This window comes from Protopterus annectens, chromosome 6.part1 (assembly GCF_019279795.1).
Source record: "Protopterus annectens isolate FY-2018-M chromosome 6.part1, PAN1.0, whole genome shotgun sequence".
Classification (NCBI taxonomy): domain Eukaryota; kingdom Metazoa; phylum Chordata; order Ceratodontiformes; family Protopteridae; genus Protopterus; species Protopterus annectens.
The window spans coordinates 467,331,955-467,353,640 of NC_056738.1; the positions used below are offsets into that span (position 1 = coordinate 467,331,955).

Here is a 21,686-nt window from a genome sequence, read left to right on the forward strand (position 1 = left end):
GCCTTGACCGACGTCAGCCTTATACTTTGATATTCGGGCCGACCGAGGACAGCGGACTACCCAAGTGTAAGGACTGCAGCAATGTGAGATGAAGAACATCTGGCATATCGATGGAGCAAACCCTGGCCCTCTGCCATTAGGTACCACATGATGTCCAGCCTGGTCTTCACAAGGGATGATCAAGAATGCAGGGCATCTCCCCAGGATTATTTACACTCCTGCCCCCTCCCTGAAAGGAGATAGTGGGCCTCCACCAGTTCAATCCTCTTTCACTCTACCTGGCTGTTCTGGCCATCAGAGTCACAGTCAGGGCTTCATACATCTATGCTACGTAGACAGGTAACAGAATGCAAAATGTGATGACAGGCAATCGCATTATACTTTCCTACATATGCAGTAATTTTAAAATGCCAATTTTCAAAAAAACACATTAAAAATCTACTTCCCCTTCAGTTAAATAAACAGGTGAATAAATTATCTGAACAATAAAGGTGTGACAAGTCTTTTTTTTTTAAACTACCAGAAAAGATAAAGCAAAGATTCTTAGCATTTCAGTCATTTAAGTTGGATTTTATTTTTTCCTTTTTTTGATAGCCATTTGGTGATAACAAGTCCTGTCATTTACATACTGACAGCAGTCTAACAGAAATGCACAAGCTAAAGATAGGAATGAAACAGGTCACAAATGACAGCAATGCAAACTAGTATGAGCCAAAACAGCAGAAATGGCAAAACAGAAAAAAAAATCTAGATAAATTCAGACTGACATGAAAATTTTAACATTTGAAGCCAGGAGGTAATAAAAGGAAAACTCAACTAGAAAATGAAAAATGTTTTCCTCATATCTTGCAATTATATGCTGTAATAAGTATCACTTTGCATTTAGTATTATAATTTGTTTCACCCCCCAGAAAATGGCCTGATAGGGGCTGACATACTGCCGTGATAGTATTCTTCTGTCTTTTTTCCACAATGTCTTTCTTATGTACATAATACCGCACATCCTACACAGAGTAAATCAGGTGCCCCCCCATTCACTTATGAAAATGTTGCAAGTTACTTTTATAGCCCTCGCTGCCCTTATGTTCTTATCCTCCACAAGTCCCAACTGTAGCAGATTCCCAGTGTGATCCATAATACGGCAGCATCTTATGCAGTCAGTCCACCCATTTGCTAGGCTAATGAGGCTAGAGACATGCCAAGTAAGTGGAGAGAGAGACAAGGCATGGATGATTGTTATTTAGTGGACCTCTGTATTTTCACAATGGCATAAGACTACCCTATGTGCTGACACAGTCAAGCTGGGGAGGCAATGTGGAGTAGCTTGAGTCTATGTCCTGTCCTTCAGCCCATAGGGCAGCCAAGTTTACTCCATCCCCCACCCACTCAGGCTCAGCATCATCTTGTTCTGCACACTAGCCTTCAACAGAGAACAGCAGAGTCATGACTGACATGCTCATGCTGCACAGGATAGGCATGACCATCCTCCATACCAGCAACATCAGACACCCAAGCTGCTAATCAAACTCAGGTCATCTGGGTTGTAGTCCGAGATTTATCCCTCTATGCCACCAGGCTGTGAGTCACATGTCAGTTTCCTCCCACACTCACACAAGGGGGGAAATACTTCTTTAAGACTGTTTATGAAAATGCTGTCAGTGTTTATTTTTACTCGATTAATCTGATCCGTGCTGTTAGTTGCCAAGATGATCTTCATGCTGCATGTGAATCTTACTCCAGAGAAAGCAGCTAAACTGCACACAGTGTTTTGTTAGAAAGTCAGACCTACAGCCCTAGCAAGTTTGCACTCCACCTTTAAACAATGTCTTTATTAGGCATTAGGAATAGCAACTCTGTTCAGTTATTTGACCGACAGTTGACACTTCAAAAACCCAGGTAAAGCAGACACAAATGGCAAAATATTGTATACTGCCCTGTCCTGAATTTTTTTTACTTTTATTTATTTTTTTTTTTTACTGATGATAACAGCAACACTTTATTAGCCAGGAAAAAAAAGAGAGAACTTTAAGCACTTCATTGGCCTTCACAGAACAGTTTCACAGTGTAAAAGTGTGGGAAGTGACCAGGGAGGAAAAAAATAAACTCAACAGTACTGAAAGATTTCTGAGCACAGAAGTCTTAGATACAAAAAGATAGTCTAACTGCATGCAGCTTTATCAGACCCTTGAAAGAGCACTAACAGCCTTTAACACTTTCTCAATACACAACCATTTTCTTCCATAAAGCATAAAATATCACTGACACTAGAAGCACATAATGTGCCTTTACACTTAAATACTATAAGTAGTTCATTAATTGTGTGTAAACTGATGCTTTACAAGGTTACCCTGATGAGTAAAACTTTTTTCACATTTTGAGCACTTATACGGTTTATTATCTCCTGCATTATTCATCTCAGATTCTGTATGCTTTCCAGGTTCTGACAAAAATGCAGACCTATTGTTTGCCATAGTTTTCCCTGTATGAGTCAATTTATGCTTAATAAACACTAACTGATCTCTGAAAACCTCTCCACAGTCACTACACTCAAAAGACACATTATGAACCCTTCTGTGACTAAGAAGAGAAGACAGTTTTAGAAAGCATTTACCACAGTTACTACAAGTATGCAGTGATGGTTTTTTGTGAGTCTCCTGGTGTTTTACAAGGGACGAATGCTTTATAAAACTCTTGTCACAGTCAGGACAGTGAAATGTCTTTTGTCCAGTGTGTAACAAATGATGATAATAAATAGATTTTTTGTATAAGAAGCTCTTTCCACAGTCCTTACACTGAAACGGAAGTTCCTCACTTCTGTGATCAAGTACATTTTCAGATGGGTTTTCTGGGTCTGCTAAACTCTTACCACAATTTGTACTTTTAACAGTAATGCCCATTGAAGACAGTTTTTCCAGGGTCTTAGCACTTGTTGGATGTGTTAACTGATGTTTAATGAAAACTAGCTGATCTACAAAACTCTGCCCACAGATGACACACTTGAAAGATGAACTATGACTCCGCTGATGCAAAAACAGGGATATTCGTTTAAAAAATCGCATTCCACAAATTGTACAAGAGAAGGATTTCTCTAAATTAATATTTTGTTTACGATCTTCAGTATCACTACTTTTGGAAGAGTTTTCAACTGTGTGACTCAGTCTGTGATCAATATAAGATGCCTGTTCAGTAAAACCTTTCCCACAGTCACTGCACTCATACAATTTATGTGCCCGCTGGTGACTTACAAGAGCGGCTCGTTTTGGAAAACACCTCCCACAGTCTGTACATGTGTAGGATTCCTGCTCTGCAGGCAACCTGATATGTCTCTTTTGATGCTTTTTAAGTGTTGATCGACTTACAAAACTTTTTCCACAAGTGGCACATTTAAAAGGCTTTTCACCGATATGAAGCAACTTATGGTAACTCAGAGACTGGGCATAGAAGAAACTTTTCCCACATTCAACACAATGAAACGTTTTTTTATTAGTTTGAGACTGCTTGTGGCTTAAGGAGTGGCCATACCTAAAACTCTTCCAATAATTAGTACGCCTAAATGACTCTTCTGCAGCGCAGACCAAGAGATGCCCACTGAGGCTTTCTTCTCCTGCAAAATCCTTCCCACAGTTAGAACATATGAAAGATTTCTCTTCTCTGTGAGTCATTTGATGACTAACAAAAACTAAATGGTCAGGGAAACTCTGCCCACAATTGGCACATTTATAGGATAAATTGTGATTTAACTGGGGCCTACCAACTTCTGTTGGTAAACTTGTCTCACAGTCTGCACATTTTAAACATGAGCCTTTCACGTATGGCCAAAGTTTTTCAAAAGATGACTGCTGAATGAACTTTCCACATTTTCTACACTTCTGTGATGCTTTTTCTGTATTAGCTGTTACTTTGTTTTCACTGTCTATATTTTTTTCTTGCAAATGAAGCTGCTGGTGAACAATAAGGCCAGACTGATTCACAAATGTCTTTCCACAGGAAGTACATGCAAATACATTTTCTCCTTTGTGTGTCTGTTCATGTTCTGAAAAATTAGACAGTCCAATTATACATTTTCCACAAAAGATGCATATAAAGCTTTCCTCTTCTCTGTGAGATGGAAGCGCATACTGCAGATGAGACCTATTGTCACTTCTGATGCATGCCAATTGACTTTGTTTCTTTTGTACATCAGGGACACAAAGTTCTATCTGAAGACATGGTTTGGAGTCAACCTGTTTTTGTCCTACAAAACAAAAAGGAAAGAGTTACTATCCACAAATCTGTTTTCTATCACTACTACACAAGTTACACACACACACACACACACACACACACACACACACACACACACACACACACACACACACACACACACACACACACACACACACACACCAGACTGTACACATCACTGTTAATAACTATGAGATTGTATAAAAAAATTCCAAGACCCACCCAGCTAAGATAGAGTTTTCACTCTGTAACACTGTACATGCCACTGTTAATAACTATGAGATTGTATATAAAAATTCCAAGACCCACCCAGCTAAGATAGAGTTTTCACTATGTAACACTGTACATGCCACTGTTAATAACTATGAGATTGTATATAAAAATTCCAAGACCCACCCAGCTAAGATAGAGTTTTCACTCTGTAACACTGTACATGCCACTGTTAATAACTATGAGATTGTATATAAAAATTACAAGACCCACCCAGCTAAGATAGAGTTTTCACTGTGTAACACTGTACATGCCACTGTTAATAACTATGAGATTGTATATAAAAATTCCAAGACCCACCCAGCTAAGATAGAGTTTTCACTGTGTAACACTTTTTAACTGGTGTAGTAGAGGCTCGTGGGACATATACAAATAACCTTTATGGACATACTACTGTTTCTTCTATAATACTTCTGAATGCCCATGTTTTAGTTTTCAAGTCTTAAATGAAGCACTCAGCCTAACTGAGCCAAACCTCACTAGCTGCAGGCAAGCAATCACAAGATGGAAGTTCAAAGAGCCACCTCAGTATGAAGGGCTCATAAATTATGGAGAAAATAGAAGAGTTAAGCTCCTAAGGGGAAACAGGAAACAAAACAGTGCAAACAAAAATGGCAAATATGGAAGTTTAACAAATGAATGAAATATTATGTCTGGCAACAGCAAATGTAAAGAATAGATTACTTATGAAAACTTATCTGATCCTTGAAGCCATCAGAAATAGGAATATGCAACTATTAATTTTGTACTGCAGGGGGCATTAACATGTAAATGTTTCAACAAAGTAAGGGACAGTCTTGGGAGTTAAAAAACTAACATATCTCACTAGCAAGGGGTACTGCAGGCTCAAAACTTAATTCACCCCCTAAAGTTACTACGCTTATGCCTGTAATGAAGTAATTCCAGGTTAACACAAGCACAACACTATCTTAGGTGCTAGTTTGTAACAGACACACAATATACACAAAAATGCTGAAACTGCAGAATAACTGACACTTTTATTCCACAGTACAAAAACCTCAAGTAAGCGCTAAGAAAGTAAGAAGTTAGTAGCCAAGGTATATAAAAAAAGAAGTTCAGAATAATAGTTATTTATACTATTCCAGTATGCACCCCCAAAAACTATGATAAATGGGTGGTGAAGGGACAGTTAAAAAGGATTAACAGTCTAACCAAGAAAGATGATGATTTTCTTGAGGAAGCTAAGTTCTTTTGCAATAAAATGGAAAAAAGAGGCTAGCCATCTGTAGAAGTGAATAAATTACTTCAAGAACAGATGGATGAAAGAAATGGTATAGTAAATGTTACTGATAGCAGTAAAAAAGAATATGAATACAAAAGGGCTATGGCTATACAGAATAGTGTAGATTCAGGCTATTAAGAACATTGTTAAGAAGAATTGGGGGATATTTAAAGTTAATCATGAATTAATTAATAAAATAGGGACTAGTCCAAAATTTGTACAAAAGAAAGCAAAAAATGTTTTAACAATTATTTTCAAGGAAAGCTGAGTAAAAGTTATCAAACAGAACAGAGAAGTGGTATGATTAAATGTTATAATTGTAACCTGTGCAATCAGTTATATACTGAAGGGAGTGAGTTAGAAGTAGGAAACAGCAAAGTGAGAATACCAGTGGTGTTTAACTGTAAGTCTAAAATGTGATTTACCTTAGAGTGTGTATGGAAAGTATAAATTTTTATGTTGGGAGAACTATTCGAGAGTTGAACAGAAGAATATACGAACATAAACATGCTATTCAAATATGAGACAAAAATTCTATGAGTAAACACTATAAAGTTAGTAAATATAAAGTAAATTATAATTTTTTAGTATTAGAATCCCTGGACAATATTACTAATATTATGAATACAGAAGAAGAGTTAGGCTGGGTTGAATATTGCTGGAAAGTTAGATTAAATGCTTGTTTTCCCCCTGGGTTAAATAACACAGAAGAAATTACCATGTATTTAAAAAGGAAAGGGTTAAAACATTAAAGGAATCTTTGGTTAATTAATTGTATTTTTATTTAATGGATTTTATTTAATAATATATGTTAAGTTAGTGAAATTTTATATTTTTAATGTTTAGCATGTGATTGATCATGTGATTAAAGTGTGTTTAGTTATGGTTACCGCAGCCTGAAGAAGTCTTTTGTTGTGATTGTTTTGGAGATGAAAGCACTTACTTGAGGTTTTTGTAGTGTGGAATAAAGTGTTGGTTATCCTGCAGTTTCAGCATTTTTTGTGTAGACACATAATATACAGTAGCTTAGTTCCATATACAGTAGTATTTAGTTCCCCTTGTGTTCTAGCACACAGGCTACAGCGTAGTAATTTCAATCCTACAAACTATGGAAGATAAGACATTAAAGGAAATGCAGGATTTCAAAATAGGGGCAGCTAGCAGCACTTCCATTTTACCTGTTCAGGGATGAGTCATCAAAATATCAGATTCTAAATAACTACTGCAATGTTTCAGGGCATTTTTTGATGAGAATGCACTGAATGACAATGGAGGTATTACATTCAACAACAGGTACTGAAATTAATATGTACACAGCACAGGTGACTAACACTAAAAATTTTAAAATTTTACCACACATACTTTGGAAACTACTGCTCTCTTTGAAAGTATATGCTTTCCAGTGTAAATTCCTGTTAACTGGAACAGTAAAGAAACCAAAGCTTCTAAAACAATATGTCCACAAAGTCACTGCACCCAAAACACTTTTTTTACCAACTCATAAACAAAATCCCTTACAGCAAATACTGTAATTCCTCACTTTCAACAATAGTGAAATAGTCATCCTTCAGGCTAGCAAGCCAATAAATAAACAATCAAAAACAAAGGTTATACATTTCCTCAAAAATTTCCCAGAGTATACACACCAGGGAAACATAAAAATAAGTGACTTGTACAAAGGAAGGCCTGACTGCAAGGAGTACATGCCATTGAAAATGTCCTGATTTGACAAAATCAATGAAGTGTGTGAAAATTCAGATAAGACCCAGCACTGGAGATCACATATGGAATTATATAGCCTATGTAGGAAAGTTAACTGCCATGGACACGGCAAGGCAAAACATCTCTATGCATGGATTCAATGGTTAAAGCAGTGAAACACATTAGCAGCCCATGCGAGGGCTAACCACAGAGAAGACTGCAATATGTTTGTTAGGTTGTCTTGCTGAGGAAGGAATATGTCTTGTTTATTGGCAGACACTGTTTTAGCCCAAAACCTGAGATACAACTGCAGAACAATGTCAGAATTTTGTGGAATTGTGAATACCACAAGAAGAGGTAGAACACCACAGTTCCAAATGGCAAGTCTGGCTGCTGAAGATGACATCTCCTATGTTGCTGAGGACTGACAGAAATGACCTGACAGCACTCCCCAACTAGGAAAAACAATTATTATACTTTTCACCATACTAAGGGATGAAATAACATATGGTGGCACATGGCAAGATAATGGCAACCTGAAGCTCAAATCGGATACTACTGCTCAGTAAAGACACAAAAATAGATACAGTAGAAGACACAGCAAGCATGTGTTCAGAAACGTATTAGCATGCCTGAAGACAAAGTGGCACAAAAAAATTCACTTACTGGATGGAGCTGTATTGAACTAATTTCCATGCTACAAAAAGAAAGGTGTAACAGACTGAAAAAGTACTACAATAAACAAAGTCCTCATTTATCTGTCCAATAAGGATATAGATTTTGTCTTTTTTCTGTGAGATCCTTTCCAACAAAGTTACCTCAAGCCCTTAAGAAAAGGAAACCAATGAAAATTGTATCAGGTTTGCTCTGTCAGGGTTTCCTGCTTTTGACTGTATGTGCAAGTGCTGACAGACAGAGACAGTATGTGTAGTATATCTGAAATTTACCACTACTGCCCAGACTGCAACACTGCAGGGTAGTGCTGCGACGAGTACACCACCATAAACAGTATGACAAACCTAAGCAGTCAATCATAATCCACTGAGTAACAGAACAAATACATTGACATTTATACATATACAGCTAGTTTTAAAAAATAATGAACATATTACCATTTGTTTTTTTTTCCTTTCCACACCACAAAAACAACTGTTCACAAGAGAATTTTCTCTAGGATGTTTTGCCTGAGACAATTACTAGTCCTCTATACTGGAGACACATACTCTGACTGTACTATAATGAACATTTCTAAATTATCTAAGAAATTTACAGTCAGAAAACAGTAATATCAAAACAACTGCTTTTGTCTAGTGTCCCCATTCAGATGCTGTAATCTGCTGTAGCTTGGCTTCCCTGAGCATTAATATCAAAAATGATTGTTTAAAAAAATGTCTCCAATTTCCAACCAGCTTTCAAAACATAATGTGCAAAGAATCTTTATCCAAGGAGACCAGCTGTTTCTAAAACTTATGACATTTGCAAGATACTTGCTTTCTCAAGTCATATTTAACCACTGACCCTCTTGAAAAAAGTGTATTACGAAACTACTGACTGTTTTTGGCTATTCCCCCCCCAGAACATAATGGGCTGCATCCATACCATGGTTTGACACATACACAGTCAAGTGAAATTTTCAGAGAATGTTGCAGGGACAGTTACAGCAGACTGTACTCTTTAGATTCAAAGCAGAGAAGCATATGCTGCTTCAATAATAATTAAACATATTCTGAAAATCTTACAGCATTTTAAAAGAAAGAAATCTCACTCTTATACAGATGTACTTTTTATGCCTGGAGTCACAACAGCACTATATATTTATCTTTTCAATACCTTTGCTACTCTGAAGAGAACTAACACCTACACTTTAACAAAATGCCAAAAACATTGTAAATGTTCTCAAATGAACACATTTTTATCTTATCATCTCTATGTCATAAAAAGGCAAATTATCACATTTGTTGCTACCAAATTATGTGCGACTGACATGGGGTTATGGTCTCATGAGCCACATTACTGCCACCATTTAATCAGTGGGAATGACTGTTATTAAGTGTTCATGGTAAATGCACACTGCTACCTCAAGTAACAGCACAAGAAACACCCAAATAAGCTTTGCCCTGTACAGTAACAGAGCTCTAATTCCCCAATATTTTGCTCACTTCAGATTAAGCACACAGTGACACTCACTACAATCTTACCAACTGCTATTAAATCCTGACCAACATTATTACACACAGTATTTTCCTGGAGAAGTTTTTGATACTTCTCCAGCACAGACATCCTCTTCCTTACTTTCATGATAATGCTGTCAAAAAATACCTGTAAAGCAGTACTAGCTTCAGCAGGAACACTTTGAAAGGCAAAGCTCACATTTACATACCTATACCTTTAAACTAATAACAGAAAGTAATCACCAACCATAGCATTTAAAAATGAAGGAAAAATTCTGTACTTGAAATGAAATTAAACAGTGGACCTGGAAAAATCAAACGTGAGCAGCTTTAAACATGTACAAGGCAAATACAAAATGTGTTTAAACAAATAGATGGAATAGAAAGAATTCTAACAACTTATCTAGACTTGTTTCTATTAGCAGCTGAACGGAGGGGCACTGAATGGCTAAGTACCTCTGACTTAGTACTCTACAAAAAGTAGTTGCACAATTTCTACGGTTAAAATGGCATACAATTTGAACTCAGTCCAAAAATGCACTCCACCTGCATAAGTTCAAAAGTAAGGTAGTACTCTTCTCTGGACAGCTGCTTTCTCCCTCTCTGCTTATAAGGACAGTCCCTGTTTGGTTTAAATTTGGATGAAGCTTTCCCTGTTTGCGTGATCTCAACTAGTGTTCAAATAAGATACTTTTTAAGCTAAGGCACTTCAGATGAGTGCACATCTGTAAAATCAAACTAAATTCAAATTACTGCATTTCCACTGAAAGCAGTTACAAACGCAATATTGTTCATATTTTATTCTACACATGTTAATACAGTTCACATACTGCACAATTTAAAATCTTCACATCCTTTTATGAAAAAATAATGACATTTGCAATAAGTTAAACACAGCTTCTTTACATTTCTCCCCCTTACCTGACTCAAACCAGCTGTCTGGGGAAATTAAGACACAAAACATGGAGAAAAAGATACAGTTCAAATTACACTTGCCCAATTTTTACTAAGATGCACTGCATTTCTTACAACATGGTAGAACATTTATAGAATTTCTGCATGGCATCTCTTTTTCATAATAGATAAAATATGCCTGGCCGGTAAAAGTTTGCACAAGTTCTTCGTTGTGCATTTTATGCCTACATGACCAGAAAAAGGAATGTTATGGACTATGGCTACACGTGTCTGTTGACTGTTGGCACACTCAAACTGCCACACCACTTCTCCCTTGATCCCCCTTAGGAGCAGATTTTCTTTATAGCAACCTCGTATTCCTGTATGCAGACTCTCCAATGCCCTTGAGGATTATGAATCATCTTAACTACCTTCTTCACTTTTGCAAAGTGGTATCTAAGAACTATGCTTAACTCAGTTACCTGATTATTCCCAATTCAACTTCCAACAGAAATGCTGGATTTTTTGTCAACTGGCTCTCAGATTTAGACATATTGTTTCAAATTATTTCATTCCAGGATGTAGCCCCTTCCACAGAAGGTCCAGTATCTTTTGACTGCTGCATCTCAGGCTTCCTGCTACTTTCCCCTGAAACAACCCTATTACCAGCACTTATAGGAGGGGTAGTATTTGCTGTGTTTCCCTCTACTACCTTTCCCGTGCACCAGTCACCACGCCTGGTCAGGTGTAAGGCATGTACACAATGGACTGTGTCACAGTCATTACTTATTATGACATAAGATGGGATATTAAACACTGCATCCTGTTCCATCTCTCTGCTCCCTTTCCCCAGTCCAAATGAACTCTAGCTAATAACACTCAAATCAAAGTGTTCCTCTCATGGCTCTAAGTTAAGCAAACTGCTTCGGCAAACAATGTCCCTTCCACCAAATGCAGGTCAAACAACAATGTGTGATGCAGTATCCCTCTTAGCAATTGTTTCTTTACCATATATTAGGGTAGCAAACAGGCACTTGTGATATTCCAGAGTATCTGTAGTCAACAGAACTCTCCATTACCATGAAATAACTTGGCTCCCTCAAGTAACTTTCCCTACAATGCCACTGTGAACATATGGAATATACTTACCTCCCTACCTTGTTACACTGGAACAAATTTAGTCCAAGACCCTGGCATGTACTCGAGTCAGTAAGTTCCCAGTTTACCTGTGAAACAGGTGTGAAAGGTTAGACTGTCCCAGGAGTTCTTTACACTCAAGTGTATGTCCAGTTGTACCCTGCTAGCAAGATGGGGGCCACCACTTCCTCCCCCCTCCTGCAGAAGAGTTATAACACTTCCAGTTTGTTAACCAGGTTCTGGTATCCTCAGTCAAAGTACTGAGTGCTTGCTTTCTTATTAAAAGGTTCCCCAACAATTCAGTAGCAGGAACCTGACATCCACCCACCCAGCTATTAAAGTGCTTAATTTTGCAATGTAAATCACAGATTCGTTTTTTTTTTTCTGTCTACAGTCAGTATTACTTTTCCTAAAAGCTTCAGGAGTAAGCTTAAGATGTATGAACTCAACTTTTTAATTTACCATAAGCACAGCAATCTGCATCAATCATCTTAACCTACTGCATGTATTGTCTTACCTGTGAGCAGAGAAGTTAAAAACCTCAACTTCCCCAGCAAGTCTTATGTTTATTATATAAACATGCAAATGCCCAAATAAAACTACCACAGTCATTCCCCTCTTTTCATTGATGGAACAACTTAGTACTTAACCTGGCATCCAGGGCTTGTGTCTCATTCACTGACTAAAGCACCACTGATGAAAGGGCAGTATTTTCCTTTTGTGCTGGCACTGTTTCTCTTTCCTTTTGTACCTTCTCCCTTTCCTGCAACTCAATGTGTTTTGTTATCTTGGATGCCTCAACCTATAGGTATTTTATCTCCAAATATAGTCTCATTAATTCACACTACATTCTGCTGTCACTTGGGGATGAATGGAGTCACCGTGCTGTGTGATATGCATGCAAAGCCCCTGCCAAGCTATCTCCAGTTTCACTGGACTGAATCTTAGCTGCACCTAAGGTGGTTATCACTTCATCCTCTGTCATGGTGGCATGCTGAACTCTTCACAGTTTGCGATCTTTAGTCAGCTGTGACACTACACATGTTTTCATATTCCAGAAAGTCTAATTTTTGCCAGTTTCCCAACTATTCTGTCAAATAAATAAATAAATAAAATGACTGCTTTGCAAGGTACACTGCAGTATAATTACACTGTGGCTGTAAGGGTGCAACACACACACACCTTCTCATGAGAAAGCTGTTCTGCATACTCTACAATTTCAGCTCACAATTTACCCAAACTCTGCTACCAAATGCAGGTGAGAAAGTGTACGGTCTCATCTGCTGCCATGAAGTTGTATGTGATGGACATGGCCCATGGTCTCAAATTCTGTTTTCCTGATGCCAATTTACATGCAGGATCTTAAGGTTGTATGGTATACATGCTATTCCACCTTAAGCATAGTTAAAAGTGCCACATCCAAATATGCTTTATATTGTACACTGACAGATCAGTGATGTAGTCACTGGCTCCCCAGGATTCTATCCAGTGCAACCTTAACAGTAAATGGAATCTGGGCAAAATTAATTTATATATTCACACCCCTCACACCTGTATCTGGCACTGCAAAATAAAATACAAAGGCATATCCTGGAAAAAACAAAATACAACATAAAATTATAGCACATAATAGAACAAAAAGGTATAATGAAAAAGGAAGTCATAACATGACAAAATCATACAATGGTATTCAATACAAGCAAATAGCTATAATACATGCAGCAAAGGAGACAACAAAGAGAAATGAAACAAGACAATTACAACATTTCAGAGAGTGAGTAAGCATTACTTGTTATGGGAAATAATGCACCTAAACAAAAAGATGCCAGCAAGGGAAGAATGGTAGCAGGAAGTGCATAAAGAATTTAACTAGGGTAAGAAAGACACATGTATGTAACGGGTGCACAGAGGAATTAAACACAAAGAATAAACAGGCAATGCACAAAATGGCATTTCACACAAAGAAAGAAAAAAGTACTGACAATATACACTAATGTTCAAAGATACAGAAGATATTGAACGAAGTTAAGAGTACAGCTATCCAGGGCTTGTTCTTACCTAACATGGTTCTTTCATCTGCCTCCATCACTTTTAGCTACACTTTTATTCCTGCTGGGGAGAAAAAAAAAAGTAATGTTACTGTGACTTAAACAATATATCCATTTTTTCATGACACACATTTTATAACAATAAAGCGATCTTTCACTTAACCACCAGCTTCTATTATTTACATTTCTGCTTCTCATAATGGCGAGTGATACTCTGAAAGGAATGATACACTAACAAAAATACATGCCAAGATGTTTTGAGACAATTTTGCTCATGTTTCTACACAAGGCCTTATAATACCATGAATACAGGCAAAGGCAGTGAAGACAGAAAGGCCACATACACATCTCAATATATTATCCTTACCTTACTTTTGGTAGAGATGGTAGCAGACGCATGACAAAACTCCTGATCCTTTGCACTTGGCTATTATTACCAGGTATGGACAAGTTCAGCTAGCCTGCTATCCTTGAGTCTACAGATAAGAACATCTGTAAGAAAAGGAAACTGAGGAGGTTTCCCCTGAAGCTAACAGTAAAAATATCTTTGTTAGTCACTTAGCATTAGTCACAATGGGCATGGTGGCTTGCTGACTGGATAACACTTAAGTAAGAAAATATGAAGCATCATGGTTTCTCAGGCAGCTTACTGATCGTGTTGTATGAATACATCTATATCATAAATGTGTCTTCATCACTGCTGGTAATTTCTCCTACACTTCCCTTGTACTCCACAGAAACTGGCATGTTTACCGGTGAGTTAAGAGGTGTTATAAAGTACAGTTTTGTACCTACCATAAATGTAGATGTTCGAAGATCCACATTGCTGCAGTCCTTACACTTGGGGTAGTCCGCTGTCCTTGGTCGGCCCGAATATCAAAGTATTAGGCTGACGTCGGTCAAGGCGCTTAAGACTGACATCAGGACGTCAGGGTACAAATGCGCATGACCGACGTCATATCCTCAGTCTTTTCTTGCCCCAGATGTCAGAAGACCCTAAAAAGAAAGGTCAAAACCAAAAGACAGCAAAAAACAACCAACCACCCTTGCACTAATCATATGTACAATATATACAATATCCACAATATTCACAACCCAAACCACACAACCGCCTCTAACTACAGAGGGGAAGGAGGGAGGGTAAACTGGACTGCAGCAATGTGGATCTTCGAACATCTACATTTATGGTAGGTACAAAACTGTACTATGTTCTTCATCTCACATTGCTGCAGTCCTTACACTTGGGTAGAATCCCAAAGCAGAGGTAAGGGAGGATGGCAAAACTATAAAGCAGTAGGAGCTGCCAAAATGCCCTATAAAATTGCAGTGGCAAAACCAGCCCTAGATTTAGAGTAAAGTGGAAGGTGGTAATGCTTAGAGAAAGTATGCACTGAACTCCAAGTAGCTGCCTCCAAAATATCTTTAGTTGCCACCCCTTAAAAGCTGTAGAAGTGGCAGTAGCCCTAGTGGAATGAGGCCTAATCCCAGCTGGAATCTCCTTACCATGATGGGAATAACAGAAAGCAATACAAAACCCAATCCACTTAGAAATAGTTTGTTTTGACACAGGCTTGCCCTGAGAACCCAAAGCAAAAGAAACAAATAACTGCTGAGACTGCCTGAACCCTTTAGTTCTGCTCAAATAATATCGCAACTGCCTGTGTATATCCAAAGTGTGCAAAATCTTTTCCTTTATTTTGGGGGTTTGCATAAAAAGTAGGCAAATGAATAGTTTGGTTTAAAGCCACACTAGAAACCACTTTAGGCATAAAGGAAGGATTAGTACGCAAAGATACCCTATCCTTATGGAAAATTAAGAAAGGCTCAACCGCCATAAGGGCCTGTAATTCAGAAACCCTTCTCGCAGAGGTAATGGCCAACAAAAAAGCAGTCTTCCATGATAAATATTTCAACTCGGCAGTAGCTGCAGGCTCAAAAGGTTGTAGAGTGAGTTTCTCTAACACAAAATTGAGATCCCAAGCAGGAGTAGGAGCTCTACGTGGGGGTCTTATATTCTTTGCCCCTCTAAGGAACTGCTTAAACAAAGGATGAGAAAACAATGGTGGGTCACAGTCATAGTGAGCAGAAATTGCTGCAGCATGAACCTTAATAGAAGAGAAGGACAAACCTTTGTCCAGTAACTCAGTAAGATATTGAAGAGCCACACTTAAATTAGGCTTAGAAACATCAAATTCCTTTGCTGTACTCCAAAATAAAAATCTCTTCCATTTATCTGCGTACACTTTCCTTGTACTAGGCCTTCTGGCCTCCAAAATAGCATTCAAAACTTGCTGTGGAAGCTGAGACCCTCCAGGGTTTAGAACAGAATATGCCAGGCTGTTAGATGAAGAGAGTGAAGTTTGACATTGAGTAAATGACTGTTCTCCTGAGACAGCAGGTGTGGAATCAAGGCAAAGGCCATGGAGCCTCCTGTACCAGACTTCTCAGTCATGGGTACCAGTGCTGTCGAGGCCAATCTGGAGCTATTAAAATCATCTTTGGCTTGTCCTGTCTGACCTTCAGGAGTACCTTTGGGAGGAGAGGCAGAGGTGGAAAGGCATACACATGAAGATTGCTCCAATTGAATGAAAGAGCATCCACTTTCCAAGCTGTGGGATGAAACCTTTTTGTGCAAAACTTTGGCAGCTGGTAGTTTAGTGGAGAAGCGAACAGATCTATGTCTGGAGTTCCCCATAACACTGTCAATTTCTGAAATACATGAGGATCCAATTTCCACTCGTGGGGATCCATAATTTGTCTGCTCAACACATCTGCTAAGGAGTTCTGTGCTCCCGGCAGAAACCTTGCCTGAAGATTCAGCTGTAAACTGAGAGCAGTCTCCCACAAAATCATTGCTTGTCTGCATAGAGGATAAGAATGCGTTCCCCCTTGCTTGTTGATGTACCACATGACAGTTGTGTTGTCTGTTAGAACCAACACCTGCCCTGGAAGAAGTAAATCCTTGAAAGCTATTAATGCAAATTGGACTGCTAACATCTCCTTCAAGTTGATATGTAGATGTTGAAGTCTGGCAGGCCACGTGTCTTGTACCCACTTTCCATTTAGATGAGCTCCCCAAGCTTTGTCTGAGGCATCTGTCGTTAGAATCTGACTCGCCTCTGGTCGGGTCACAGAGAGTCCCTTGTTTAGGTGACATTCCTGAGCCCACCACAAAAACTCCTTTTGAATGCAAGGTATTATCTGAGTGACAGTGTCCATATCTTGGCAGTGCTGTGTCCATACATTTTTGAGATACCATTGTAGCTTCCTCATATGTAGTTTGGCATTGGGAAGCACCAGAATACAAGATGCCATGAACCCCAAGGCTTGAAGGACTGTCCTTGCAGTCAGCCTGGACTGATGAGACAATTGATGGAAGTAAAGAGAAAGATTCTTTTGTTTGTCCGGGGTCAAAAGGCCATCTGGGACGCTGTATTCAGTCTCACACCCAGAAAGCACATGTCCTGAGTGGGTACTAGACTGGACTTTAATTCGGTCACAGAATACCCCAGGCATCTTAGCACTGCTATCACATACTGTAAATGATGAAGAAGTTCGCCCTTTTCTTGGGCCAGAATCAGGCAATCGTCCAAATAAGGATAGATCTGTATTCCTCTTAGCCTGAAGAAAGCTATCACTGGAGCCAGAACTTTCGTGAACACTCTGGGCGCAGTAGATAAGCCAAAGGGCAATGCAGAGAACTGATAATGAGAAGTCCCAGCCCGAAAACGCAGATACTTCCTGCAACTGAGCCTGATAGGAACATGAAGGTAAGCCTCCTTGAGATCCAGAGTCACCATCCAGTGATCTTTGCCCAGCAGAGGCAAAAGCTGTTGTAACGTCAACATTTTGAACTTGGGAATGTCCAGATATGTGTTGAGGATAGATAAATCCAAAATTGGTCTCCACGTGTTCCCCTTCTTTGGTACTAGGAACAGGCGAGAATAAAATCCTAGGCCCACTTCTGGTAGAGGGACCGGTTGTATGGCCCCTATTTGAAGTAGCAGAGAAATTTGTTTGTGAGCCTCTAGTCTTTGCTGAGGAGGAACGTCTGGCATGCCTTTGAAAGGAGGCAAGGTATGGAAATAAAACTTGTAACCTTGGTGTATGATCTCCAATTTTCCTTGAAGAGTGCCAACCTTCCTCCCAAAGGTGCTGCCAGGCAAGAAGGATCTGGCAGCTGAAAAGGTAGGTCATTGGGCCTGTTTACGAAAGGACTGGCCCCTGCCCTCACCCGAAGACTGTGCAGGTGAACTTCCCGTTCTAGGTCTGAAGGAACTCTGAGCTCTGCCCCTACCACGTCTAGATCTACCCCTAGACTGAGAATCATAAGAAGGATACGTCCACCCCTTAGCAGGCCAATTCCTACTAAACTTCGGAGGCTGAACTTGCAAAAAATCTTTAACAGCCTGCATAGACTTAGCCTTGTCTTCCATTTTCTTCAAGACTGACTCCACAGGTGAACCAAACAACACATCAGACTGTAAAGGAGCATCCAAAATCCTTGTCTTAACATGGTCAGATAAATTCTGATCCCTCAGCCAGGCGTGCCTGCGAAGAACTGAACCAGTGGCAGCCACCCTAGACGAGGCCTGTACAGCATCAAAACCACATTGCAAAGAATGCTTACCCACCTGTTCCGAGACATGCACCAAATCTTGTAATTCTTTACACTCAATGCCTTCCTCCAGAGCATCTACCTTAGACTTCAATTGAGAAAGAAGATAGTTTTGATATTTCAACATGTGAAACTGGCAATTCAAAGCCCTCATAGCTAAGGTGGAAGAAGTATAGACTTTCTTTCCCCATCTATCCAAAGCTCTGGCCTCTTTATCTGGAGGAACCGGATTTTTTACAACAGAGGCCTTGACACCCTTAGGTCCCTGACTAACAGTTTCTGGGTCCGCCCTAGGACCCTTATAAAGATATTTATGAGCCTCAGGTACCCTGTAATACCTATCCGGTTTAACAGGAGCAGGAGGCAAAGAATCAGGATTAAGTGAAGCCTCTGCAAACACATCTTCCACAACATCCAGAACAGGTGGTATAGCCAAAGGCCTATGCTGGGGTAAAAGCAAAAATTCCCTAAGCCTTTTCCTGGAATCAGAGAAGTCCTGACCTTCCCACTTAAAATGTTCCCTCATGGAATGAAGAGTCTCTGAAAAGAAAAATCCTCTGGAGGAGAAGCAGAAGGAGTCGAATCATCTGCATCAGAATCAGAATAAGGAGAGTACTCCTGCAAGTCTTCAGTCAAGACTCTGAAACATCCAAGCCTGCTCAAAACTCCCCAACTCTGGTTCCACCCTAGGCCTCTTATCAGGAGGGGGCAAAGAACCTCTAATCAAAGTAATTAAATCTTCTGCCATTTTAAGCATGTGCTTCTTGGGCACAGATCCTGTTGAACTAGGAGTGACACCAACAGAAGCTAAACCTGGCCTGCCTCTGGGAGAAGCCTTGGAAACAGAAGGAGAGGGCCTAACCACCCTAGGAAGGGAGGGGAGTACAGTAACCTGAGAAGCCCCTTCAGCCTGACCTGCCTCCTGAGAGGCCACATCCTGCAATATCAAAGTCTCCCCCTGGGACTCCAGAGAAGCCTCGGCGGAACCACCGGTTCCACTGACGCCTCTAAAGAACCGGCGTCCGGTACGGACGACTCTTCTTGCCTGGGTTTAGCTGCTTTGTCTTTGCGCTTCTTCGACGAAGCGGGCGTCGGAGCATCCAACGGCATATTATAATTGCACCGCTTCCCGAAGACCAACCTGGCACAATCTAACCTTCGCTTAATAGTGCGCTTATTGAACCTAGCACAAAAGCGACACCCAACAACGTCGTGCTCAGGCCCCAAACAAGGAATACACAACGTATGATAATCCCTATGCGGTATCTGCTTCCCACAAGAAATACAGTTATTCACTTTTTCTGACATCCGGTAAACCACTGAGGCAAGAAAAAACTAAAATATTCCCAACGGGTACTTAGCCAACTTTGACTCGGTCTGAAACTCCGAATTCGAAAAATTTCAGAACGCCGAACGGCACTTGCAACGCTGCTTCTGCATCGGACCATGCGGCAAAAAAGACTGAGGATATGACGTCGGTCATGCGCATTTGTACCCTGACGTCCTGATGTCAGTCTTAAGCGCCTTGACCGACGTCAGCCTAATACTTTGATATTCGGGCCGACCGAGGACAGCGGACTACCCCAAGTGTAAGGACTGCAGCAATGTGAGATGAAGAACATCTGGTTATACAGCACAGCCAGAAAGTGAAGGAATTAGTTAATTCTAACATGGGGACCAAAAATTGTTGTCATGGGAGGGTGCGATACAAAGACAGACATCAGGAAAAAAACTACCACACAAGTATAGAAACATTGTGTTTACTATATCTAAGCACAACTTCTAGCAGTGTGTAGTAAAATGAAAATATGTTATGGGCTTTTATGTGACAAAAGAGCCAAAAATTAAAAGGGCATGTTAGGAAAGAGGCAGGTGAGATTACATGCTAGGCCAATATGAGCCACAAAGAAGGAACAATCTAGAAAACTAAAGTATTGTTATAGGAAATGCTCTAGACACATAACAGAATTCAAGAAACTCAGAGACTGCTTACTGCAGAAAGGTACTAGAAGAAGAAACTTGAAGAGGCAAAACTGAGATAATACACTTAATGAAACCTTTATTTTAGTTTCCACAAAACACTAAGGTAAGGTATTAACAGGAGATGACTAGAAATAACATACGTATATTGAAAGGTCAACTGGTAGGTGAAGGAAGGAACAATACATTGGCCTCATCACATCCAAAATGCCAAGATGACTAAAAAAATGTGTCTGATGAAACAACAATAAAAAATGTTCAGTTACTTCCGGAGGGACTACATTATGTCACACTACTACTACAGGGAAACAAATGTTGATTCCTTAACAGAAAGCATATTCCAAGAAAGGTTTAACTACAGACTCCACAGACTTCAGTCCACAACATGAAATATTAGAGAGAGACTGTATTTTAACTAGCAAGCCAACAGGACTGAAGTTATCTAGCAGCCAGTAGACATCATGAATTTAGCTAGCAGACATCTTGCCACTAAATCACAATGCAGTTGTAGGACTTGGATAAGGCTAGGTTTGACGATGAGAATTCACTGGATGTACTGCTCTTGTACTTCAGCAAGGGTCCCAATATTACAGTTACGAAGTGGCTAACAGAAAAGCTAAAGCACATGGGAAGGCACCAAACTGAACTCTTGATCAACTGAAAGGGGGAAGAGGATGGAATACAAATATCTAATAGAAGGGAGGCAGACATTAGCAATGGAAGAGTAGAAAAGCAGATATATCCACTGGTTTTGTGTCATATATGGTGCTGTTCAGCACATCATGCTGGGGATACAGAATATGATAAAGATCTTTGCTGATGTCACCAAGACTGAGGTCGAGGTCAGAGAGGGGAGTTGGCCTCTAGCATGAAGTGCAACTTGTAAGGGTCATGGACAGATACAGCAGCTGGGGAGTCCAACAAAAATTTGCAAACATAACGACAACAAATACATTTAATACAACAGATACCTATGTTATAATACATTCCAATTTGAGTCATCTAATAAAATGAGAGAGAAGTGGAAAAAGCCAACAGAATGCAGATGTGCCCTTCCAGGGGAAGAAATTCAAGACAACTTCATCATTCCAATACATGTGATAATGGTGAAAGGTTTGGTTCTAAAAGTCATAACATAATGGAGATACAAAGCTTGTGTTAGAAGGTTACCAGGATACAAATGGGAATGGAGTACCAGAAGTGCGAGGGGAAGTATGGGATTGCACAGACTGGAGAATTGAGAAATGGAGGAAAGGCCAGAAAGCACACATTAGAGCAAGGAAGAGAAATATGATATGAGTGCACTGGATTATCAATGTCACATATGGAGACAAAATGCATCCCTATTTGTCTCACTGCATTACATTCGCATGACAGCAAGCCTATCTACGTCTGTCCTT

The 21,686-nt window shown here is 39.6% G+C and overlaps 1 protein-coding gene across 2 annotated transcripts in view; it reads right to left on the reverse strand.

Annotated features, from left to right (window-relative positions):
- Positions 1-540: 540 nt before the first annotated feature.
- LOC122805631 (oocyte zinc finger protein XlCOF6-like) overlaps positions 541-21,686 on the reverse strand; it is a 96,231-nt gene continuing 75,085 nt past the window's right edge. The window contains exons 2-3 of one of the 2 annotated variants that reach the window (XM_044075894.1): positions 13,699-13,749; positions 541-4,234 (exon numbers count right to left, since the gene is read on the reverse strand). In XM_044075894.1, coding sequence (XP_043931829.1) covers positions 2,313-4,234; positions 13,699-13,726 — 1,950 coding nt within the window. In that variant the 5' untranslated portion in view covers positions 13,727-13,749 and the 3' untranslated portion in view covers positions 541-2,312. Of the gene's footprint in view, positions 4,235-13,698; positions 13,753-21,686 lie in introns of both variants that reach the window. The other variant, XM_044075893.1, reaches the window with a different exon arrangement.